The sequence below is a fragment of the Xyrauchen texanus genome, chromosome 20 (assembly GCF_025860055.1).
Source record: "Xyrauchen texanus isolate HMW12.3.18 chromosome 20, RBS_HiC_50CHRs, whole genome shotgun sequence".
Classification (NCBI taxonomy): Eukaryota; Metazoa; Chordata; class Actinopteri; order Cypriniformes; family Catostomidae; genus Xyrauchen; species Xyrauchen texanus.
This window is the reverse complement of record NC_068295.1, coordinates 17,254,004-17,280,762: the sequence shown is the minus strand read 5'-3', so window position 1 is coordinate 17,280,762 and position 26,759 is coordinate 17,254,004. Positions and strand designations below refer to the sequence as shown.

At 36.1% G+C, this 26,759-nt stretch overlaps 3 protein-coding genes across 3 annotated transcripts in view; 2 read left to right on the top strand and 1 right to left on the bottom strand.

Moving 5' to 3' along the window:
• Positions 1-3,925: 3,925 nt before the first annotated feature.
• Positions 3,926-6,381, bottom strand: LOC127660498 (tRNA (uracil-5-)-methyltransferase homolog B-like). The gene has a single exon (XM_052150777.1). It carries the CDS (start codon positions 6,208-6,210, stop codon positions 4,780-4,782), a length of 1,431 nt encoding a protein of 476 aa, XP_052006737.1. The 5' UTR covers positions 6,211-6,381; the 3' UTR covers positions 3,926-4,779.
• Positions 6,382-6,927: 546 nt separating this feature from the next.
• dnajb12a (DnaJ heat shock protein family (Hsp40) member B12a) lies at positions 6,928-13,176 on the top strand. The gene is made up of 9 exons (XM_052150781.1): positions 6,928-7,069; positions 9,043-9,217; positions 9,351-9,496; positions 9,608-9,781; positions 9,911-9,990; positions 10,217-10,326; positions 10,599-10,771; positions 12,013-12,148; positions 12,314-13,176. The coding sequence occupies exons 1-8, from the start codon at positions 6,937-6,939 to the stop codon at positions 12,135-12,137; spliced, it is 1,116 nt and encodes a 371-aa protein (XP_052006741.1). The 5' UTR covers positions 6,928-6,936; the 3' UTR covers positions 12,138-12,148; positions 12,314-13,176.
• A 6,812-nt stretch (positions 13,177-19,988) lies between these two features.
• LOC127660499 (testican-2-like) overlaps positions 19,989-26,759 on the top strand; it is a 47,769-nt gene continuing 40,998 nt past the window's right edge. The window contains exon 1 of the mRNA XM_052150778.1: positions 19,989-20,282. Within this exon, the coding sequence (XP_052006738.1) occupies positions 20,094-20,282 (189 nt within the window). The 5' untranslated portion in view covers positions 19,989-20,093. The remainder of the gene's footprint in view (positions 20,283-26,759) is intronic.

The window sequence follows — 26,759 nt, the reverse complement described above, 5'->3', positions numbered from 1 at the left end:
CTCATGTTGGTAAATTGTGTTTTGCTTCACCCAACAAAAATAACAATAGATCAGTTCGTTCATTATTCCAGCGGGACATTGTTACTTTACCACCTGTGACTGCTTACTGGAACAATGCAGTAGGTAAAATCTGTTGGAAAAAAGTGTGGATGCTTCCACATCTCTTTTTTTAACCAATAAGTCAAAAGAGATTTATTTTAAAATAATAAGTGCTACCCTGCAAACCACTACTTAAATATTTCAAAAATTATTTTTCCTCCAGTTGCTCTTTCTGTGTCAACTCTGACGGAACTTAGATCTTTTTTGGTATTGTCCCTTTACTAAAATGTTCTGGCATGATGTTTTAGGATTTATTAGGAATTAAATTTATTACGAATGTGTGTTGCATTGGAAGGATGTGGTACTAGGCTTTGTTGATTATGATCAATCTAAAAAAGGTCAATTTTATGTAATTAATCTGATTTTGTTACTCGCCAAGTAAATCTAAATGCTAAACCTTTCTTTCTTGTTTTTATGAAAGAACTTGAAAATACCTAATTTCAATTAAACTGTCTGAGAACAAAAAAGCATTAAAAACATGATCTGTTTGCAATTCTTTTCCTTTTCTCAGTGTCTCATAATTTGCCAATATGTATAATTTATATTATGTGCACCCCCATCATTTAGTTTTGTCTCTAGTTTTGTATGTATTTTGTTGTTGACTGTTACTACTTATGTACTGTTTTGAAAATCAATAAAATAAAACATTTAATCTTAAAGTCAGGATCAAAGCCTGACTTGACAGAGAATGTTGATGAACTGCATCATTTTACCAATTTAGCCTGATTGGTTTGAATTTGTCAACCTGAAACCAATCCTGAAACCCTGAGTTCGTTCAGCGACCTTCAACAGACCTCAAGTCACTGAGGTGTGATGGAAAATATAAAGTATATGGTTTAAGTCAGTAAATAGCATTTGTGGCATAATGTTGATTTCGTCCCTCGTTTATTTAATAAAATATTGCAGTTACGATTAAGTTTAATTTCACATGTTAACACACATACTGTTTCTTAGCTTTTAAAACAGTGTGTAAGACTGACCCGATTCACTTCCATTGTATTTATCCACAAATGCTGTTTATTTCGTTTGCTTTGAACCCAGAACATTCAACCACATCTTTTTGTTCATGAGAAATGATTAAACATGGATACATGTAGGCCTACAGAATGTTCTGTCTTCCAACAATAAATACTGATTACATATTTCAGAAATATTGTCCATGAAAAGAAAATACCATCGAAATGCCATTCCCTTCAGAGATACATTTATATAAAATAGTCATAAAGGTATTGCATTCAATGGCTTTAGTTAAAGTCTTCAGAAGTCACTTGGATTTTGTCACGAGTCATTCTGTATATTTTACAGTCACGTTTTAAATAAAGTGTTGTGACTGCAAATCTGCCTGTTATGATTTTATATTGCCAACAAATGTTTATGGTATATTGTTGACTGTTGAGAAGTTTTAGAAAAGGCACACACATTTCGAGGCAATGTCAGGTAATTTCAAACTTGTCGCTCTACAAAACATGAGCTTACTCGTGAATAATTTCAATTACTGACAGCACTCAAACATTTGAACAGTAATTTAACATATGAATCTTTCTGGACAATGAAATGATTCACTTACCTTTCCTTGTGGTTTTTGAAATGTCTGATGAAATTCGAGGTTGTGGTGATTGTATCGGATATTTTTGTGTTGTATATTGTGAATCTGGCAAAAAAAAAAATTTATTCACACGGATCAATTCGAAATCTTTATATCCAAAGGATATTATTTTGGGAACTTGACAATAACCTGACATTTTGGCGCGTTGTGAGCGCAGCGTTAACTGTCCAGATGCAGATCAGTGCTGACAGGCTTAGGCCTACATTTTTGCAAATGAATGAATTGATATCGCAATATTTTTTTAAACGCATTTCATTACTGTTTATAAGTTATTGAAAATAATAATTATAAAAAACATTCAAGTCATTGTCAAGTCATGCAGTTCAAGTCGAATCGCTGGTTCTCAAGTCAAAGTCAAGTCATTTTCTTCATTTATTCAAGCAAGTCACAAGTCCTTAAATGCTACTCCAGTCAAGTCATTTCCACCCCTGGTGTGGCCACCAGCTGCATTAAGTACTGGAGTGCATCTCCTCATCATGGACTGCAACAGATTTGCTCTTTTTGCTGTGAGATGTTACCGCAGTCTTCCACCAAGGCACTTGCAAGTTCCCAGATATTTCTTCCCTGTAACGCACAGCATGGAGTTTGCCTGCAATGACAACAAGCTCAGTCCAATGATGCTGTGACACACCTCCCCAGACCACGACGGACCCTCCACCTCCAAATCAATCCTGCTCCAGAGTACAGGCCTCGGTGTAACGTTCATTCCTTCGACGATAGACGCAAGTCCGACCATCGCCCTTGGTGAGACAAAACCAGAACTCGTCAGTAAAGAGCACTTTTTGCCAGTCCTGTCTGGTCCAGCAAAGGTGGGCTTGTGCCCATAGGTGATGTTGTTGCTGGTGATATCTAGTAAGGACCTGCCTTACTACTGGCCTACAAGCCCTCAGTCCAGCCTGTCTCAGCCTATTGCGGACAGTCTGAGCACTCACGGAGGGATTGTGCATTCCTGGTGGGGCTCGGGCAGTTGTTGTTGCCATCCCGTACCTGTCCCTGTGTGATATTCGGATGTACCGATCCTGTGCAGGTGTTGTTACACGTGATCTGCCACTGCAAGTATGATCAGCTGTCCTTCCTGTCTCCCTGTAGCGCTGTCTTAAGTGTCTCACAGTACGGATATTGCAATTTATTGCCCTGGCCACATCTGCAGTCCTCATGCCTCCATGCAGCATGCCAAGGCACGTTCACACAGATGAGCAGGTACCCTGGGCATCTTACTTTTGTTGTTTTTCAGAGTCAGTAGGAAGGGCTCTTTAGTGTCCTAAGTTTTTATAACTGAGATATTAATTGCCTACCGTCTGTAAGCTGTTAGCTTCTTAATGACCGTTCCACAGGTGCATTTCATTAATTGTTTATGGTTCACTGAACAAGCATGGAAAACATTGTTTAAACAATTTACAATAAAGATCTGTAAAGTTATTTATCTTGAAAATACAGCGTCCTGAAAAAGGGACGTTTCTTTTTTGCTGAATTTAATTTATATGCTTTCCTCTTCATTTTATAATGTCATGTAAAGCTGAAAACAACTTGCTTCACTACTAACTTTTGGTGACCTCTCCTGGACATAAATAGAGCTCACACGTGCCTGGGGCAGTGTTTCGAAATTTCGGTCAACGTATACCGACTTTGATGAAAGAAAAGTCGATCTACTCTTTCTGATTTCACTGTGAGATCAAGTTGTTTTGTTTTTTTGCCCAAGCCTCTGATTTCGTTTTTTGGACGTTTAAAAGTATTCAATTGGGCGAGTCAGAAGGGATAGCCTACTATCTAGCTCTACCAGTTTCATTGGTTGCTTGGTTATCTGATGCTCGTGTTGTGGACGTCATGTAAACTATGCTTTTTGATTGCAAACACATCAGCTTCTTACCCTCATTGAGAATTAAGTCAGTGAAACAGATCAGGTCACAATGCTACAAGGCTTGTGCCTTTTAATGCCCATGAGTTAATTAAAAAATGTAGGTCATTGCCCTTTTGGTATAGCCCCATTACCTAAATTAATTTGACAAATGATAGTGTTTGTGCTATTCTGGCAATAGAAAGTTGACCATCCAGGTATTATTGCATTGCCAGAGACATAATTTTTTATTTTTTTAATAATCAGACAAAACATGTATGTGTTATGGGGTAACCCCTTACATTTATGTTACTCTATATTGGAAATCAGTTGAAAAATCTCATTTGATATCTCTTGCATACATGAGTATATTTGTAAAGTGGTCACAGTTAAGATTATGAGTTCTGATAATGTGTATTACAGCCTTATAATGTAATACACTGAATGAAATACAAACCAGTTTCGTAGCCAAATGCGATTCATATTCATAATATCTCTTAATATTTTCCATGAATAAGATCAAATTTTTCTACCTGCCTTAGCATTATAATAAATCATATACCTATTGGTGAATATATAGGAACATATACAGAACAGAAGAATACATAGCCATATATTGTCTTTATCATATAATGAACCTTCAATCATTAAGGTTATTGAATGGGCTTGTATTTATTGAACAGTCCCGGCTTGTGTCTCTTGTCCAAAGTTTACATCATCATTTCTAAATCTGTGCACTTCTTCTAAATAATTACCCCAGCCTGTCTCGGTCACATGTAACTATTTCAAATTGAAGCCCAGAACAGTGGTTAGTGGTGTTAGTTATAATTACAGTTTATTCTGAAGAGCACTGTTAGAGATTGCTGAATGTAAATGTATTGCTCTGTTGATATTTAGAGAATCTTACCTATTTCCACTGCCCACTTTATCATTGGGCATCTCAGAGAATTGGGCACACACCCTCTTCTTTGCACATACAGCAAGACTATACAAGATGGAGAAATGACACAATTGCACCTTCTAGTGGTAATAAAATGAACACCACTACTAGCAAATTAAAATGGGTTTACTCTACAAATGCCTAATCATTCTGTCTACAATGAGACTCAAGTAACATACTTGTTAAATTTTAATTAAAGGTAATCATACTGACAATTCTGCTTCCAATTAAATGGCACCAAAATATATATTTATTTGATGTTTTGGTACAAAACAACCACATTCTATCAGTCACTATCTGCTATCGCTCAAAAACAAGCACCAGTTCACAGTGTGGAGTGTGTGGAAACAGGTCCACAGGAACAGCCACGGTTGGTGTGAAAGCATCTCCAGTGAACTTCCTCTGAATATCTGAGCTACAGCAGAGGTCTCTGAAGTTCCTCATTGCCTCACCATCAGGTTTGCACGATATGTACACAAGCCTTCTGATGGCTGGATGATTCCTCAAAGCTCTGACAACTCGAAAATGTAGGCCAGCTCTGGACGGATTCACAACAGCTGTCAGCCCTCCCTCAGAATGCAAAGTGGGCATCAAACTTGGTAAAACAACCTCTGCTTTGCCTGAGAGAAATTCACATTTATTAACTCCATTTAGTGCTGCATTATACTTGGCATCTTCAACTGCTTGCTCAATAAGCTCTATGCCAATTACTCTCTCCATCTGTGGGGATAATGAAATGCCAATTGCTCCTGTACCACAGCAGACATCCAGCAAAGTGCCCCCCACACAAGCCCGATTCAGCTCTGCCACAGTCTTATAAAGAACTTCAGCTGCTCCCCTGTTCACCTGGAAAAAAGAATCGGCAGAAATGCGAAACATAAAGCCAAGGACCTCCTCAAATATATGAGGCTGTCCATACAGAAGCTGATAGGGGGATTGTTCATGACTGCAACGGGTCATTGTGCTCTCCTGGAAGTAAAGAGAATCCAACTGACAAATTGCCCCAGGACCTTGTGTAAAATATTCCACCAGAGCAGCTTTATGAATGCCAATCTCCTCAGGTGTAAGGCTTTGAGGATGGAAGTAAACTATAGCCATTGTATGCCCAGCGGAATTTGTTCTAATAGTGATTTCTCTCCAGTGACCACCATCATGAAACAAAATGCATGGACTCAGTCTTGAGTGACGTATAAAATCTTCATAGTTCCTTGCAACCATTTTGTGTTTTGGAGGCATGTTCAGGAGGTGGTCACCGTGGACACAGACAATGTTACCCAGTTTTCCAGTGCCAATGTAAAATCCAACCGTCTTTGGATTCCCATCAACCCCTTTGTTGACAGAAAAGGTTGATTTATTGCGGTATCCATCACTTGACGGTGAGGGTACTATGGGCAGAAGAGGGAATCTTAAATCATTCCAAAAATTGTGGAATGAATCTTGAGCCAGTTGCTTTGTCATTTCAAGTAAAATCTTGTGTTGTTGTTCTTGTTTCCACTGGAGCTGCTCCTCATAACTCAGTCTCCATAGTGGTGTCACAGTGTCAGCCAGTCTCTCCTCCCAGGAGAGAGCATGCCAATTAGCAGGTAGTTTTGGTTTTCTTTCCATCCTTCTCTTAACAGGCTTACTGTTGCCAGTACTGGCAGAATAGTGCTTAATTAAAGAATAACAAAAACGCATTTTCGGTGGAGTTACAACTGGTTTCAACAATGGGCAAATAAGATTTAAGCGCATTGTTTCAAAGGCACACCACAATGGTGGCGACTTCTATATTAAATCAGCTATCAAGCACGCGAGGCAACAAACATATAGTGTTGTGAGAATGTTATTATAATATTAGCACGCTAGTGTTCTGGACATATTTTATATATTAAAACGCGTGCCATCTACCTGTTAAAACAAACGTTCACTCTACCTTACTTGCACGTGCCTGAAACAATTTGAAACCAATGACGCAATTTCACTATATTCACTAGCTTGTCAACTCTGCTTTGACACTGCAACAGTTTCCGGATGGAAAAAAATATACTTTTTCCCCCAATTATTTTACATTTTCCAAAACATATACACCTAAAAAGACAGATAAAATTAAAATTAGCTAATAATAAGAAAATAGGATTAGAAAGTGAGCTATTAAATATAAAAATCAAAACAAAACCCAAAGAGAAACTTTACAAGTTACCTGTTAATCGTACCTAGTAATATTAAATATTATTACAGAATTTAGACTTTAGTTTTCATTTATATACAAATTACTACAGTGCTGCTTAATATTAGAATTGATTAGTGTCGAGAAATAGTGTCATTTTTATGTATGTAGAACTCAACTCAACGGTCTCCGTTTCTAGAGTGGAGTGGACGTTCTATTCGCTTCTGAAACATTCTTTACGTTGTTGTAAACGTCATCAAGCCGCGCCTGCAGGGTCAGGAAAGGAATCAGTCATCAGTTCCGCCGTCGCAATGGAATCAAACAAGGACGAAGCGGATCGCTGCATCGAAATTGCAATCGCAGCGCTGAGGGACAGTCAGCCCGACAAAGCTAGACGATTTCTCGAGAAGGCACAGAGACTGTTTCCCACCGACAAGGCGAAAGGTGCTTCTAGTGTTAATAAATGTTTTATAGAGATTGAAGGGCCGCTGGAAAACCAGAAGTCCACAGTCAGATGGCAGTTAAGGCCCTTGGAACTAACGGTGTTTTTTTTTTTTTTTTTGTATAAATTTATAAAGTTATGTTTTGTCAAAGCGCATATTTTTTTTTCTGATTAGTTATATATCACTTAATTTGGATATATAACCGATGCCAATTATTTACATATGTAAACAATATCTTTGATAATATAATGTCAGTAATCAAAACGTAATCTTTACACACACACACACACACACACACACACACACACACACACACACACACACACACACACACACACACACACACACACACACACACACACACACACACACACACACACACACACACATACATACACACACACACACACACACATACATACACACACACACACACACACACACACACACATACACATAGATCAGTGGCGTGTGGTGAACTTTTGAAATGTTACATTTATATTAAGTTATTTTCAGGTTAAATGCATTCATAAATCTGATGGATCATAATATGTAAATAAATAAAAAGAAAACAAGGCTATAGTTTGTATATTCATGTATGGTGTTCACTGATAAATAAAAATAAATTAAAAAAAGGTCACATACTTGCATATGAATGCCATAACATTTTTTCAAAGTGCTACATGAATGGTAGTTTTTTAACCATTACTACTTTTTATGTAACATATTTTCACAAATAGTAGTGCAATTTGAATATGTAGCCTACTTGTATGTCCAAATATATGAACTATAGTTTCATTTTATATTCATTACCATATATCAGATTAAAGTATGGAAAGGGTTGTGAAATGCTTTAAACACTGTTTATAAGCATACTATAAAATTGCCTCAAGAATAATACCTACAATAATACAGCAACAGGCATTTTTTCACACATGTTTTATCTATTCACTTATTTTTTTATGTTCACCTCATTTTTATTCATTTACTCTTTAATGATGGCACAGAGCTGTTTCTTTAAGAGTGAGTGCTCACTAAAAACCAGCTCATTGACCCTGTTTACACCTGGTATCAAGATGCGTCTTGGGTAAAATGTGGTCAGATGAGACACATGTCTGTTTACACCTGGTCACTTAAATGCATGTCCTGTGACCACTTGAGTTCGGGTTTGGAGGGGAGGGTCTCTGTTTCATGACGACATTGCACTGTCTGTCCTGTTTCTCCTGGGTGCATCTGAAGTTTAATCTAAGCTCTAACGCAACATATCAAGCAGAATTATCTGTTTTTTAGATTACCTGTATTAAAGTAACTTCAGTTGTTCATGCTTCTTGTCTGTGTGTTGATATCATACAAACTAAAGAAGATATGTAAAGCTCTTGTGATTGTGTATGTATCCGCTTTTTTAAATTTTCCAATCAGAAAGTTCTTTACTTTTAAAGCCGTTCGTAACCGACAAAGTTTAAATATCTCTCCACTTCCATCAACGTGTCTCATTCATAGCGATGTGCAGAGACTCACTGCAAGTAAGGCTGAGTGGGTTGATGGAATACTATTGCGTTGATTGATTGACAGATTATTGAATGAATGTGTCACCTCATGAGATCTTTCGCTTGTACTCTGCGTTTTTTTTTTGCTCGCATTCATGCCTTAGGAGTTCAATGAGATTGCAATTTGTTTAAGGGAGGCTGCCTCTCTCTGCTGGTGTTGATGTTACACAGAGTTGCTCTGGAAATATGACTGTTATACACATGATGTAAGCACACATTTCATGATTTTATTTAAGTTATCTATGTACAGTCGATTATTTTTCACCAACAAATTTTGAGGAGGCACTGCCTCTCTTGCCTTCTCAGAGAAAACGCCACTGAGATAAATAGATATAGTTATGCAGTAGACAGACTGACAGACTATGTCTTACTCAAAAAGGCACTGATGCTTTCCCGCTTGATTAAAATTAAAGTATTCTTGTCTTAGATTTATTAGAGTCTATTGCTGAGAATGGAGGACCTTACTCAAGTGAAGAAAACATTGGCGAAAATGATGCTGCTGGTTTACGAAACAGAGGGCACAAAACTGACGAACACTCTGGACATGGTGCCACAGAATCAGCCAAAACATACACAACAGAACAGATGGATGCTGTCAAAAGGTTGGATATTTATTACACACTACTTGCCTAAAAGACCATGCTATTGCTACTATAGTATCTGTGTTCACTGTAGTTTCACCACACAAGTACCATCTGCCTATTACACTATGATTTTGTCTTTCCCTTGATGCAGAATAAAGAGGTGTAAGGACTATTATGAGATTCTTGGAGTCACTAAAGAAGCCTCGGAGGATGATCTAAAAAAAGCCTACAGAAAGTTGGCTCTGAAGTTCCATCCAGATAAAAACCATGCACCTGGTGCCACTGAGGCATTTAAAGGTAGAAAACATGACTTAAATTAATTAATTCAGTACTTCAGCAATCGGTATGGAGAAACTTTGCATGTGCTCTTCTCAGAAGTGGTTTGTTCTGTTTCCTGGTCTTAAACAGGTATAGGTAATGCTTATGCAGTTCTTAGTAACCCTGAAAAAAGGAGGCAATATGATGTCTATGGTGAAGAAAAAGCCCACCCATCTCGGCATAGGACCAATCACCAAAATTTTGAGGCAGATATTTCCCCCGAGGACCTCTTCAATATGTTCTTTGGAGGTGGATTTCCAACCAGTGAGTGTTCACACTGAGTATTTCTTTACATATCATAGTGAGACCTGTAGTGCAGTGTCGCAGTAATTGTGTTTTAGATCATTCAAAAGCACTGAAATCTTGTATCATTGCTATATTTGCTGCTTTTAGGTAATGTGCATGTGTACAGCAATGGCAGGATGAGGTTTGGCCATCACCAACGACATGAACGACGAGAACAGCCGAGAGAAGTAAGAATCCACTGAGCATCAAAGGTTTTGTGCATAGTTTTTGGATGATATGGTACACTCTTGAGTGTCATTATTTTGGGAAAATAACTTGTGAAACACTGCATAAATACAACTGCTGTCATGAAGGTGTATAATAATAATTTGGGCTGATGGAATAAAACAGCTCTTTGATTGTCATGGTGTATTCTTTATGTGAATGATTTTTTTTATTATTTTCTTTGATTAGGGTGGCCTTGCCTTGTTTGTACAGCTGATGCCCATACTCATTCTGATTATTGTCTCAGCTCTTAGCCAGATGATGGTCTCGAACCCCCCTTACAGCCTCAGCCACAGACCGTAAGACCAAACATTCACCAAAACTACAATTTAAAATAATATTTTAAAAGATGATCTTCAAGTTTACTTTGTAAATTGTGTAATAATATAATTTTATGCTGCGTGTCTTCAGTAGTTATAATGAAGATTTTCACATTACTTTGTCTGGTTTTTAGACCTTAATCTTGGGGAATATTCTTCAAAGTGAAAGCTAAAACATGCTTTTCTGGTTTTAGAAAGATTTGCTGGTGATAAATATCTCTTGACGTTATTGAACATTCCACCCATTGTAGATCCTCTGGGCACACAAACAGGAGATACACGACCACTCTGAATGTGCCTTACTATGTGGGCAACCACTTCTTAGAAGAATATACGGGAATGAATCTCAGGAATGTTGAACAAAGTGTGGAGGAGGACTACATATCAAATCTTAGAAACAACTGCTGGAAGGAGAAACAACAAAGTATGTGGAATTGGTATTGAGCATGTAATTGGTTTGTGTTTATAAGCAACAGCATATCTATGGTCTCAATACACATCTGTCCCCCTTTCAACAAGCTATTTAAATTAATGACTAGATCAAAATGCATCAAATGTGTGGACAAAGATAAAAGCAGTAGTTCTGAATTAGTTTAGCTGTAGTCATGTTTAACTTAAACTCTGGGGCACTATTGGGCTGCCACCTGCAAATCCCTCCCCCATGATGAATAGAATAATAAAAAAATATTATTATTGTTATTATAATTGTTGCCCTAAAATTTAAGCATGTAATTATGATTAGATTACGATCTGAAATGTAGGTGGAGCTCTAATGCACTTTAGTTCTCACAGATGTGCTCGTCTATAGACATTGTCTAATTTTCAGTTCATGCACTACCCCCATTGTTTCATAAAATATTTCGGCCTCTGAGTGGACTAGAAGCTCAATCTAGTTGTCAATAAAAAGCTTTAAAAATTTGTTTAGCATACTTTTCCTGCTGGACTGCATATTTTGTTCTGGACATCTAAGATATAGAATTGGATTATTCACCAAAGCAAGCTCACAGACAAGTGAATAATAGGGCATTGTTTAAAGAAGTCCTAAAGAAGTGAATAATTTTTTTTCTATTTGGGGTTTCCAGCAGAAGTGATCGGCACATAAAAGACATTTATTTTATTTCTTACAGAAATAATATTTCACTTTCTGATACTTTTGAAAACTTTCGAACTGTGGTATTAGGGCAGCAAAATAAACTATCTATACAGTCACATTCATTAGAATGAGAGCTTTCATTTGATATATGATTTGTCTGTTTACATGCTATTTGAAATAATTTTATATTCATTTTAATATTTCTACCACATGTCCTCTAGGTGGCGCTGATTTGAGATGAATGATTTCAAGCCTCGTTTTGTTGTTTTATGTAACAAAAAATGCAGAAGTGATGGTTATCTATGAAAAGTTTAGATTCTACGCTTTCGAACTGTACCTCATATGCCTGACTTATGTATTCTGAGACTTAAACGTTTTAAGCGTAAACCTTTTTCGTGATATAGCACCCCCTTTTGCACATGCTGGCAGAGTTTTTGAAAGCTCTTTAGATAAGAAAAGACACTCACTGGCGGTAATGTGTAGACTGACCAGTAATGAAATTAAGACCATCTACAGTAATTGTAGGTAAAATTCTGAAAACTTTTTGTGCTTTTTTTTTTTTCTTTTTGCAGAGGAAGGGTTGTTGTATCGGGCACGCTATTTTGGAGACTCTGACTTGTACCAAAGGGCACAAAAAATGGCAACACCTAGTTGCTCAAAGCTTTCAGATGTACAGGTTCGATTACATGGACACTGAGTAGCAGAAATGTAAGTATATACAGTAGTTCATCAACGTTAAATTTCCTGCACTTAAATTAGTGTTTTAAGTGCATTAGTCAATATATACAGAAGTAGGCACAGTGCTTGTGCACTCTCACCTAAGTACATTTAACTTTTTAATTGATTGTGTTTTATCATTTTGTTCACTTTCAGATAGTGTCCTGTTTTGATGTTGTTCGAAAATGATAATGTACAGCCATGTCCTGCTCTCTTTGCTAAAATGGGATATATTATATTACATTAGTTCAAGAGAAGAAAAGATAGCAGATCCTGGTGCCACAGGAGTTCATTCACATCTTTCCTTAAAAATTTGAAAGTTACAACTCATGGAATCTCTTAATATGTAATCTGAGAAAAGTATTGATTAAAAATGTTTTAATTAAAAACAAAAGCTTGGATGCTTTGTTGGTAGAGAGGAAAGTAAACAGCTGTCAAATGATGATCAGTGCTGCTAGCTTACTGCTTATTCTTGTTACTTACCTCTTTTCTTTGCAAACCATTTAAACACCCATATTTGGGTTTTCTGAGCCAGCTCTAAGATTAGTAGTGTTTTGATCTGTTTATCTGACCACAGGAAATTAAATGATTACGCTGGTGTCATTTTGCATTTAATGAGTTATTCACTGTGGTTTTGCCTGTTGGATTTTTAGATGAATGATTTATGCAAATGAGATATTAATATTTGTATTTATTAAATGGTATTGAACTATGTTTTCATTTAATTTATTTGTCAAGATGGAAAAGGACATTTAATAATAATAATTTTAACAATGTGTCTTGTAAAGTGTAGATTGAGGGTTCAAGCATATTCAAGTGCCTTGCCAGCTGCAGTCTTGCTGTATACTGTAACTCTCTGCATATATGTAATATAGGAAGGTAAAAAACATCAATGCCTGGCCTGAGTTGGTACTTAGACCAGATAGCAACTGAACTCTTCGATTATTTTTTTTTTTAACATTCTTTTTTTTTTTTTGTAAAAAGCCTGTAATGTATGCAACATAGTTATACCAATAAGAAATAACAATAAAATTTCTTTTTAAAAAATGTAGAGTCTAAACCTAATTCTGCTTCTATTTCTCAGTGTCAGCATATGTTTGAGTCTGTTATAACTGACTGTCCATGTGAGTCTGAGAACAAAATGTGGTGTTATCTTGTAAAAAGGTTTATTTGTAGAAGTGTGAGAAAAATGAAACATTTATTAGCAACTGGTGGAACTAGGACATCAGTAAGAAAGGCTGAAATGTAAAATGTTAGTTTTTTTGTATTTCATGCAAAGTCAAGCTGGATATTCAAATAGAATTTGAGTGCTCTAAAGGTTCACTCAGTCATTTTTTTATCCTCATTTAAAAAGTTTTACTTTAAATTAATATTAATTTTGAAACATGTATGAAATCATGACCACTCATGTGAAAGGAAGAGTTCAGTCATATCAGTAACCTTATAAAAGCTCTTTTATTCTGCATGGAGCAGGGCAGCCTTCATCTTAGCATCACATGACTATCTGAATTCTACATGTTTAATCTCATTAACTACCATTATTGGACATTTTCATTCATGGATTAAATTAATCCTGGTTTACTGTTCATAGTGAATTTCTACAAAGAAACATAACTGAAATATACTGTGTTTGAATGATGTAGTATCCAGGCCACTAGGTGTCAGGGTAAGCTACTTTGACGTACTTAAAATTACTGAGTGCACCTTTAAAATAAGGTTGAGAGATTATGGAAGTATTATTTTTGTGGCAATATTTTGCCTTATAGAAACCACAATAAATGTAGTAATGATAATGATGCTTTGAAAATAGGAGATACACAATGAGGTAAGTAGACTGAGATACCTAAAAGTTATTTTCCTTGCAATTGTGTTCTTGGCAATTTGAGAACATTGTTTGAAATTGTTTATTTCAGAAATGGAATCAAACGTTGGCTCACATCAGTCTTGAGCAGGGTTGGGGAGTAATGGAATATATGTAACGGGTTGTATTTAAAATCAAAATATAAGTAACTATTCCACTACAGTTACATTTTAACAGTTGATCATCAGAATACAGTTACATTCAAAACGTTTTTTGATTACTTAATAGAGTACTTTTGCAATAATAATAATAATAATAGTAATTTAGTACTTTTTATTGTCATTTTGGTTTTAATATTTAGCCTATTCAGCTGGAAAACATCGATATAAATGATGTGATCCAAAGAGCATTTGAACAGCGGTGATTGAAACACTTTCTTAAAATGTGTTACATTCATATGAGCTAAAAGAGAAGTACAGTAAGATTGAAGTGTGTATGGAGCAGAAGAAATAAAAATAATCCTCTTATAAATTGTCATGTGACATTTGCTTTATACTAAGCTATTTCTTGCCATTTTACATGAACCTGTTACTAGGCACAATCATATTATTTATCAAGAAAATCCATGTTTGATCATATTTTTTCCCCTCCAGTAAGACCTTTGATATTAGGGCAAAAATCTTCTTGATAAGAATTTTTGTATTGTTTTCTTTTTTCTTCAATTTTATTTTTTATTTGTTAAATAATAAAAAAAATCCTTAAAACAAGATTCTTTATCTTGTTTTAGATATTTAGGTTTTTATCATGTGTATTTTGTCTTACTGTACTGTCAGATTTTTTCTAGTCAAAACAAGTGAAAAAGAAAATCTACCAGTTCTGAAGAAGTAATCCAAAGTATTTAGATTGCGTTACTGATTTTGAGTAATCTAACGAAATACGTTACAATTTACATTCGAAAACATGTATTCGGCAATCTGTAGTGGAATACATTTTCAAGTAACCCTCCCAACCCTGGACTTGAGGACAAAAGTCCACTTGGACATTTAGGCCTAACCCCAACAAAAGAAAACATTGAAGTTTGCATTCGACGTGAAACAGTATTGTAATACTGAAATGAAACACCAGGAGGCAGTGACCAGCCTTGTTACTAGAAATCAAACAAGCTATTGGAATGAACCTTACACTTTTGCCCCTTCAAGATCTTTATTCTGGGTATATTGCAATGGAATTACAATACATATGTGTACATAACAAACATGTACAAGAATATCACTGATATTATAGCTTTCATAAAGCTTCCAATCTACTGTTTTATTAAAAGCCAAACCCTTTCCACATCTGAGTTTTATTGTATATTCAACAACAATATAGGTAAGGAATTTGCTCATAACAATTCTCAGAGAAGCTTGTCCTTTGAAGATCAGCTGTATTTTTATTAGAATCAAAGGTGTCATAACTGATGTAAGTCGACTCAATGTTGGTAGTCAGTTTCATGAAATCAAGGACTAAACTGAATTAATGGGCAGCACAGAGAGGGGAGGAGCAATTGAACGGTCCCTGGACTGCTTTGAGTAGCTAGTAACCATAGAAACACCATGCTTTAAGGAAAGAAGACAGGCTCCTGTTTTGTCTGTGGCCACTGATGTTTAAGTCTTGAAACCATTATTATCTCTAGAGCTATGAATGTATTGTGCAGATGGCATGTCGATGCCAGTTAACAACAAAATACTAGAGCATGGAAATTATAAATGTGTAATTATTTTGATTATAGCATTGATTTCATGTATAGGTACATGAACCAAGACGAAACTTGCAAATAAATTATGTGTGTCACTGTGTGTATCTTTTTCCAAAACACTGTTCCATTTAAGATTTGATTTATTGCAGGTAAGGACGAAAAGCATCCCTGCTCCCAAAGGGGCAGGAGAAACTGTGATGTTTGATAATTCTTGCTGAGATGTGGTTTTCTTTCATGCTGTTCCAATACACAGCACAGCAAGTTTAGGTGTAACGTTACACTTAAGGGTAACATAGAGATCTAAGCCACTTATTGGGCCCAGCAATGTCTGGGGAGGTCAGTTTCCTTCAGCTACAGCATTGTACAGATTTGTGATTTATTATAATGTCATGCCATTTAAAATGTGCCCCATTTTTGGGAGCCTAACCCTAAAATAATGCTAAAATCCTTATGTCAGCTAAAATTTGGAAAGATCATACCTACCAGTATTGCTGTTTGTTGAGGATGGCAATAATGGTCTAAGCCATTGTTTAACACCTTCACTGAAGATTAATTGAGCCACTTTAAAGATTATGCTGTGTGCTTCAGAGAAAGAGAACACTGCTGCTGACATTTTGAGTGCAGATTTATATTGGTGTGGAGGAAGCACAGGAAAATAACACCTTGGAACACTGAATTGAGGATTGTAGAGCAAATAATCCAGAGAGGAATTTAATAAATATATTTTATCTAGTTGGAATGGATTGGCAGATCATATAATTTAGTGATGAATGCAGTATTGCATTTCTAGTTTCACTAGAATATCGATTATATAGTATAGTTGTCGATAATAATCTTCTTTAAAAGTCTAATATTACTTTAAAAGCCTGTATGAAGGTCACATCCTGTAAACTCATATGCTGCACTGCAGAATAAAACCTTGAGATACGACAACTTTCCTATAGCTATGGTAATATTTTTGCCCATATACTGTGGCCACAAAAAGTAATTAGGCACTCACACCACATTGTAAAATGGATGAATGGCAAAATATCAAACCAAGTGGCATTTTTTAAAGCATTATAAAACATTTCATAAAAAGGAGTTTGTTAGGTTTTAAATTTTAAATACTACAAAAGTTATAGTGTTTAGATAAAGTACTTGGACACTTTCTGGTCAAACCTTGTGGAACATTAATATGATAAACTACACATGTGGTCCTGCTAGGACACCATTGTGAACTTGAAGAAAACTGACTTCATTCTTGGTTTGACATTTTGTTATCTAATGTATTCACATTCATACAATGGAATGATAGGTGAAAAAAAATTGGAGTGACTGTTTGCACTAGGTGTAAATAGCACCTGCCACAGAGCACAGCTATTTGAGCTCCAATTGTCTGCTGGGAAAAAAATGAAAGACAAACTGTATGGATGTGGTTTTCCATATGGAATGAGATTCAGTTAATGTTCACATCAACCATCAGAATGGGGAAAAAATTGATCTCAGTGATTTGGACTGAGAAGAGTAGAATCTCAGAATGCTATTCTGAGATGCGGGTTGGCGCTGTTTTGACGGCACGAGGGGGACCTACACAATATTAGGCAAGTGGTTTTAAGGTTGTGGCTGATCAGTGTATCAGAATCACTAAAATCAAAAAGGCAAACATAGAAGAGTGTGACTAGTTATTAATATTAGGGACCTCTCAGGGCCTCATTGCATATGTAACACAGTGAACTGATGGAGGGTAAGTGTAGAACTTTCACTGTAGCATATCAGTGACAGAAGTGACTCTGTGCTGCAGAGCTGGGAACTGCTGAGAGCAGGAAAACAAACTGCACCCCATCCCAGCCTGTGTGGTACAAAATCACCTCTGAACATTGATGTCTTTCTCAGCACATGAGAGAATAGCAGGAGGCAGATCTAGAATCAATATTGGGGGAAACATAAGGTTGAGTTAATTGTAGGAGGAAGCTTTGTCAGAAAATGATGAGCGTATTGAAATGATGCCAGTTAAAAATGTCATTAGATGGATAGTTTACTCAAAATATTAAATTCTACAGTGAAAACATTTGAGGAAAATGCATTATTTGTTGAATTTAAACTTTATGTTTGGTTGCACAAAGGCAAAACATGTTAAGATATAATGGCACTGTAACAGATACATGTCCTTGTCTTAAAAAAAAAAGATGTATTCAGGTGCCTTTAAATTCTGACATGAGATGTATGTGAAACTACAGTGAGTGACAACCATAGCAATTGTCAGAAATGAAGACCACTTGAAACCCCCTGGGGGGCTTTCAGGCTTGAGTTACACCGTACACTGACATATTCACACACAGAAAAAATGTGTCATTTATGTTCTGTCAATTGTCCTGTCAGCCAGTCCTTTGTCTGTCACATCGTTTTGGTGTCAATATCAGGGTGCATGTTTCCATCTAACCATTTTACATTTACTAACTCTAACCCTGTTAATTTGTTAGTTTGCTTGTGTCCATAAAAATGCATCTTATGAAACTGCATTTATATCACAATACACACTCATAAATGGTTGTCAATCCAAACAACTATTCAAGCTCAAACATTTATTCAAGGTTGCATCAGGGAAAACAGATTACTTTTCTTTATCTGCTTCCATTCTGCCAGAGGGAAAAATTATTTCATTCACAATATTAGTGGTGGTTCACACAGTACACCTAACTAAACTATATCTCCTATAAAGCTCTCTGCAAATTAAGGTGTATCAAACCATTATACACTGTAAAAAGTGGTAACCAGCAATTGTTACATTAAGAAGCTATTTCTACCTGATCTAACCCTTAAAATTACTTATGTGTGTGTAACCTATTCAGAGTTGCAGTGATGCAGTTGTGTTGTATCTTTAACAGTTCATTTAGATGTTACCAGCAGCACATGTTTGGGTAAATTTCTATTTTAATGAAGGCTTGTTGTTCAGCTGAAAACATTAACGGCTCTTCACAAATGGGTAAATGCTATTATTACAGCTAAAAAAAACATCTTCACAAGTATTTATCATATATTTCTATTTGGATTTAGGTTATCACCAGGCCTTATCTGAATGTCACCAGTTTACACCAATTACAAAGATATTTAGATTTTCAAGATAAGTTTTTAACATATTTATAAAAGGAAAAAATGAAATGGCCTATTTGCACCATGTGTCAATAACAACAAAAACATATTCTAGTGTTATATGCTATTTGCTTCTTCTAATTAAATACTAACAGTATAGAGGCATCACTGCAGTGTGTTTATTGTGTTTATTTAGAGTCCCACAGACACAGTTACACCAACCCCTACCCCTAAACCTCAACCTAACCTTCCCTTACAAAAATTAACCATGATTTTACTACAGTAACTGTAGAATCACCATGGCATTTAGTAGTAAAATCATAACCAAAAGTTAAACATGGTTACTTTATTAACACAACATAGGAGCCAGAACCAAATCTGCCTCCTATCTCTACTATTAACATTTCCTTTAAAAGTGGGAAATCGAACCCAGGATGCCTGCTTGATAAATACACATATATGGTGTCTTAACACACTATATAATTGCAGCAGGTGAGGTGTGCAGTTCCACCAGACTATCTGAGTGCAAATAGCTGTGCTGTGTGGCATGTGCTATTTACACCTAATAGCCACTCCGAATCTTTGAGTAACAAATATTTCGTTTTTTTAGGGTTACTCTACTTGACAATATATGCTTTTTCATGAAAATGTCAAATAATTTTTTTAACAATATACACATAGTCATGAGGGTCTAAAGAGGTTCTCTATGTTTTATATATTTTATTTTATTGGATTAGTCACATGACAAAATGGCTACCTGTGTATTGATTACACCAGCTGACTTTTATATTAATTAATTAATGTATTTATTTTGACTGTATCTGGACAGCTGAACCACTTGTCTTTGAACTCAGATAAATAAAAGAAATAAACAATAATAAAACAAATTATTAACTTTTGAATAATGTAATAGATCCGGACACCAAAAAATATGAGCGTCGCTTCATTGACCCACATATGCATTATGTATTAAACATTTCATTGGAAAACAATCATATTTACAGTGTTGTTTTATTCTTTTCTCTGATTTTTTTTTTGCTGTTCATTTTCTGATCTAATTGTTGATGTTCCCAACAAGATCCCAATGTCACCTTACTTTCGTATAATTCACTGACAGGATTGATGGTATAATCTCTCTCTCTCTCTCTCTCTCTCTCTCTCTCTCTCTCTCTCTCTCTCTCTCTCTCTCTCTCTCTCTCTCTCTCTCTCTTTCTCTCTAGGAGAGGGAAGACGCATCCCGTAATCAGGTCACATTTCACTGTAGTCTCAGCATCCGTCTCTCGTCCTTTAAAGCAGAGGAATCGAGACATCAGACAAGCGGAATAATGGTGTGGACGAAGGATCTGGGATGTTTTCTCGTCCCGTTGGTGATCCTCGTGCGGTTTTCCATGCAGGTGGACGTTAAGAACGGGAAAGACGCCGAGACAACGGGGAATTTCATGGAAGATGAACAGTGGCTGTCCACCATTTCCCAGTACAGTCGCAAGATCAAGCACTGGAACCGCTTCAGAGATGTGAGTTGACTTGTCGATATCTTGTCTAGGTCTTATAAATACTCAAACAGATACGATAGGTTCAACATTTCCTACGAAATTAATCCAGTTTTTGAAAACACAGGTGCATAAGAGATGATAAATAGATCTAATAGAATAGGTTGAACTGACAACCTACATATTGCGTCTATCTATAATAAACTTTAAATACATGGAAATATTTGATGCATCTTGGATAACAAACACGAATGATGCTTAGATCCAATGTCAAACACTACACAGACGTGGTTCAAAACAATGTACCGTCTGTTCTTATTTGGTAAATTGATGACATAGTTTTGATTACAGAATAAAGCAGATTGCATTAGAGTCCTTTATTGCCCAGCTGGTTGAATTGATGTTATAATAGGCAACTTTAATAATTGATTAGAACTTCACGTGTATTCAGAGGGAGATTTATGACTTGATTTATCTCCCAAAGGACATGCTGTATTGTGCATAGGGTTGTTGTAATTTGTTCCTTTCTCTTTTATGGTATTTTTTTGTAATTATTATTATTGATATGCAAAATCATATATCATCCCAGGTATTTAAGGAAAAATAACTTTTGTGATTGTCAATGAAAAATTAATCATTATAATGAATTTGTAACACTATTAAAACTATGTGTAATGTGCATTGACACTAGGACATAAACATAACGTTAATTTGTAGTTTGCAGGTGACCAATACTTCTTACACCCAAAATGGCCCTCGGTTGCTCTCTGTCTGTATGAGCTGTGCTGTTCAAAATGAAATAGAAACTGTGATTTATCTCCATCAGTATTTAGCTGGCAGCTATTTTTACCATTCTAGAACTGGATTAAGTATATATCTCCTTAAATGATTTGGTAGAAAAACACATCCAAGAGAACCAGAATTTATCAAAATGTGGCCATGAACAGATTAAATGTGAATTAGACTAGCATTATTAATGAATGGACACAGCATTTTTACACCCGTGGCTTAGATTCAAACCAGGCCCTGCAGCAGGTTCTGCATTCTCTAATCAATGGCTATTGATCACAGCATCACTCATATGAATAGCAAAGGAGCAATTCTTGTCCAACACATATGGTATAGGCTATTAAGGCCTTCCTTCCTTTCAAGAAAACCAAAACAGCTTAAAAAAAATAAAATAAAAAAAAATAAAAAAATATCTCTGTGGCTCAAACATTTAATTAAAATGCAAGTTGTTCTGTCGAACTGTTTTTGGCATAACTGGCCCGTGACATGCTTGTAGCTGTTTTGTTTGGGTTGCCATGTCATTGCACAGATAATGGGAAAGTCCCTTATTATTTAAGTGTTATCAAACCTGTTTCAATCCTGTATGACTTTCTCTCTTCATGTAATGAAATAGGATATGTTAGGTCAGGCAGAGGCGTAGCAATCATTTCAAAATTGGGGGACAGAACAATTAGCTCAAGACGAACATAAATATATACGATATATTTTTAAGGCTCTCAATGAATTAATTACAGTACATGACTGACCAGTGAATTTTAACTTTTGCATATTCCCTGTGAAAAAGTGCGGGGGGGATGAATTTTGGTTTTATTGAAAGTGAGGGTTACATGTCCCCCATATCCCCCGCGTATTCTACGCACATGAGGTCAGGAATGACAGCCTCAGTCACCATTCCCTTTCATTGTATGGATAAAGATGCAATAAAAATGAATGGTGAATAAGGTTGTCAGTCTCCACCATTTTGCTTTACATCTCCTTTTGTGTTTTACAAAAGAAAGATTGTTATATGTGTTTGGAATAACATGAGTGTACAACACATTTATTGATTCATTTAAAATATTTTTTTATGGATTTTTAACATAAAATGTGTGCTGGGGACAGAAGCGGTGCTTTTTGATTAAAAAATGCACCATAAATACACTGGTTTCTTTGCAAAACACATCTTAAGCAACTGTTTTTGTGATAGCTTGCTGCCTTAGCAAAAAAAGTTTGTTGTGTCAGGGGAAGCAAATCGTTTCAGATGAACAGTGTGCCCTCCTGCCTCATCAAAGTGTTCAAAGAGCAACAGGCACTTGTCAAAATCATCTGAAATTAAGTCATTTAGAGTTCTGGAGGGAGCAAAATTCTATATTTTTCCTTTTACTGCCAAAAGAGTAACTCCTTATCATAATATATGCCCAACCACACACTTCATAGATTACAATAATTTACATTGTAATTGGATATTGATTTAAATGCACTCACACAGACAGTCTCAACCCTGTCTGTCTTGCTATTTTCACTAGAGATGATATTAAAATGCATTAAAATAAATGGGTTCAGATGATGAATGATATGCCGTTGTGTTTTGGTGATGATAAATGTATTTATTATTCTGAGATTGCAAGGATTAGCACTGGAGAAAGCAACAGGGCTTCTGACACTGTTTGGTACCATTTTAATAATCACCTGTTATCTTTGATGAGGGACAGAGATAGAACCACTGAAGACTCTGAAATGAATATCTTTCGGAACACGGCTTATTTAATCTTTAGTATTGCTTGTGACAAAGGCAAGTAATCCAAATTGATGTTGGCTTTCAAAGTCCTTTGAGGTTCTCAGAACTGAATAATGATATAACTCAAGCAAACAGTGATGAAAGCAGCAGAACATTAAAGGCTCATGAACACACACAGAGGCATATATATTCAGATAAATAATTCACATATGCTATGCATTCCATTTTTTGTTGATTCTATCCTGTTCATTTGTTGATTCACTTCTGTAAGTGTAATTTTTCTGAATACAGTACATGAGATCATTGTAATGGGACTGATGAATCTGAGATCTAATGAATCAATTTAAATCTAAACCCAAACATTTCAATTACATGCCTAATTTTCAATTAAAATGTGTAATATGTAATCCTTACCTGTTATGGTAATGCAGGACATTTTGTGTATTTTTGTATGTGATTAGTTGAAATAGCATGACAGCCTACACATTACAAAGATTTAATATGAACTAGCAACCTACAGACAGGCCTCTTGCAATTCATGGGGCCCATTGTGGTATGCAAATAGGTTTCATTACCTTGTTTTCTCATATCTACAAATTGAAAGTGGGCACAAAGTCACTCAAACAGTTTGTCTATTCCTCTTACAGATTATGAAATCAATTTTAAAAGCTCTTTGTGATTTCTTTAAAGTGAAAACATTGGTTCTGTCTATTGAGATTTGTCAGGGCATGCCAAGGCTACATTCAGCGCATTATAATTTCATCCCATCTGGGAATCTTATTGAAGTATGATTCTCATTTTATCATATTGAGCTAGGTCCATTTAGAAAGACATTCTACTCAGTTACATTTGATGTGGTTGTATTATTTATGGAAAGTGTTTCAACTCTCAAACAGAAAATCATGTTTTCCCTCATTTATTTATGTATGGCCTACATGGTTGACATCAACTTAAAGGGATAGTTCACCCAAAAATGAAAATTCTCCCATCATTTACTCATCCTTATGCCATCCCAGATGTGTAAGACTTTCTTTCTTATGTTGAACACAAACAAAGGGTTTTAGAAGAATATTTCATCTCTGTAGGTCCATACAATGAATGGTGACCAGACCATTCAAGCTCCAATAAGCATGTTAAGGCAGCATAAAAGTAATCCACACAACTCCTGTGGGTTAATATATGTCTTCTGAAGTGATGCAAATACTTTGGGTGAGGAACAGATCAGTATTTAAGTCCTTTTTTTTATATATAAATCTCCACTTTCACTTACAGAATGTGTAATAATGTGAAAGTGAATGTGAAAGTTGAGATTTATAATAAAAAAGGACTTCAATATTGCAATATTTTTTTCTCACCCACACCTATCATATCGCTTCTGAAGACATGGACTTAACTACTGGAGTCGTATGGATTAGTTGTATGCTGCCTTTATGTGCTTTCTGGACCTTCCAGGTTCTGGCCACTATTCACTTTCATTGTATGGACATACAGAGCTGAGAAATTATTTTATAAATCATCCATTGTGTTCAGCAGAAGAAACAAAGTATTACACATCTTGTATGGCATGAGGGTGAGTAAATGATGAGATCATTTTCATTTTTCGGTGATCCCTTTAAATTGTTAGTTCACCCAAAACTGAAAATTAGATCATTTACTCACCCTAATATCGTTCCCAATGTGCATGACTTTCTTACTTCTGTGAAACGCAACTCATGACACTGCTAATTTTTCCATACAATGAAAGCAAATGAGCACTGAGGCTGTTAGTCCCTAGCATTCTGCATATCGTCTCCTTTTGTGTTCCATGGAAGTGAAAGTTCTATGGGTTTGAAACAACAAGAGGGTGAGTACATGATGACAAATTCACAGTGATTGTATTAGATATAATATAAGATGTAATTGCATACTGATCAACCCTGACTGCTTATATAGACCAGAATCAGGCTTAGCAGAGAAAATCACCCAGACACTCAAAACTCTCAGTGTGGGTTTGATCCACTTTTGTCATGCTTGCTTATCTATTTCCATACAAGTGGAAAAATTAAATCTTATTTCATGGTGGATATTTCAGACCAAATATACTACAGAATGTAATAGATTGGATCGTTTAAAATGAAAAATCTCTGTAAGACACAGGTACATTCATGATTGCCTTTGAGGTTTGAACTGAGCTGTACATCAGATTAAGTTTTTTACATAATATACTGTAAAAATAAATTTATGCAAAGATAATTGTGTATTCAAAGGAAGAAAATGGTGACGTGGAACAATTCAGTGCACATATTGTCAGATGGACTTGTAACATTTTCTCCTGATAGACATGATATGGTGTGATATACTGTATTCACATTCGTTATCTGTTAGACTTAGTCTGATTGCATCCCACATCCATGCCCGGCTAGAAATCAGAAATAATGCGTAAATCTGTTATCTATTCTGCTGAAAGTAAACAACCAACAGTGGTGGGCAATCCTCTGGTGGCTGGCAAACTCTCTCCCTCTTTCTCTTTCTCTTTCCTACACTCTCTCTCTCCCCTTCCTAATGTAGATGAAGCTCATTAAAAATCTGAGCTTTTCCTCTGCTGCAGAACTCTGTGTTGGCTTGCACCTGTTATTCCACCACTACATTTTTAATGAAGCAAACATGTTTCAAGCCTACACTGAAAATCGTCTTCCATTTAGCCGTTCATTAACATTTCATTTCAAATGCACATTTCTTCATTCAGGGTGAGGTGAGTGTAGGAAGGTTGTTCCCTGTGATTACTTCAGATGTGTCGAATTCTAATTTATTAAAATTCCATGTGGATGCCTAAATATTTAATCTATTAGTTATTTTTTGACAACTCCATTGGAGCATCATTTGACACTAAAACTGGCACATAATTTGAGCTATTACTTTAATGTTTTCTATGTTAAAATACATATTCCTATCGCAGCTTAATATGCAGAGATAACTATGAGCTATTCACAGTATGGTTTCCCTGAAAATTGTATACAGTCTGGGTGTTTCTCAATGTAAAGACTTGCATTCTTATGATGACCAGTCTTGCCAAGCTACCTTGAAAGAACGAACTCGGAAGGACAGGAGGACGTAGAACCATCTATTGCGAGCTTTGAAATATGCTGCGATCTACTTAACCGTCACAGCACATTTGTAGTCACTTGGAAAAAACTGGCATTATTACATCAGTGACAGCATTATTATCATCATCACACCAGTGAGATTTTTTAGGACTAGTCACATGTTAAAAGAATGAAGTCTGTTGTGGACCTGGGTAGCTCAGCGAGTATTGACACTGACCACCACCCCTGGAGTCGCCAGTTCAAAGTGGTGAGTTCTGCATGGATGCCATTAAGAATAGCGTGGGCCTCCACACGCGCTACATCTATGCGGTAATGCGCTCAACAAGCCACGTGATAAGATGCACGGCTTCCTAAAAACGCTCAAGGAAAAAGGAAAATATATCATCTAACTATTTGCTTGGATCTCTAAGCAAGTTTTTGTTCATCACTGATTGAAGTAGCTGTAAAATAACCAGATTTTTATGGCAGCATTAGAGTATGTGAATGCATCACAGATTCAGTGTCAATGACACACAAACTGCACAATATTTGGCTGTCAAAAGAAGTGAGTGATCTCTTCTGACAAGCCTGCCAAATGTGCACACCTACTGCAGAGAACATCAGTGCTGCCTGCCATGGCATGTGGAGGTGGGAATGCCCTTGCAACTGCCAGAGCAGCACAGCATATGGTCTATCATTTCGGATAATGCAGTAAAAGATGATACACCCAAATAACCCATTAAGATCTCAGTCATGATAGATCAGCATTCAGAGCACAAATGCTTTTTTGAAATAGTGGAAACATCAATGCATGTTTATGCACATCTTGTGAAGGAGGTCGCAGGCCTGGAGGGCAGGGGAAATTGAGTGCAGTTGAATGGTTGTTGACAAAGGTGAGTGAGGGCAGTGCAGTATTGTGCCTTGGCTATAGAC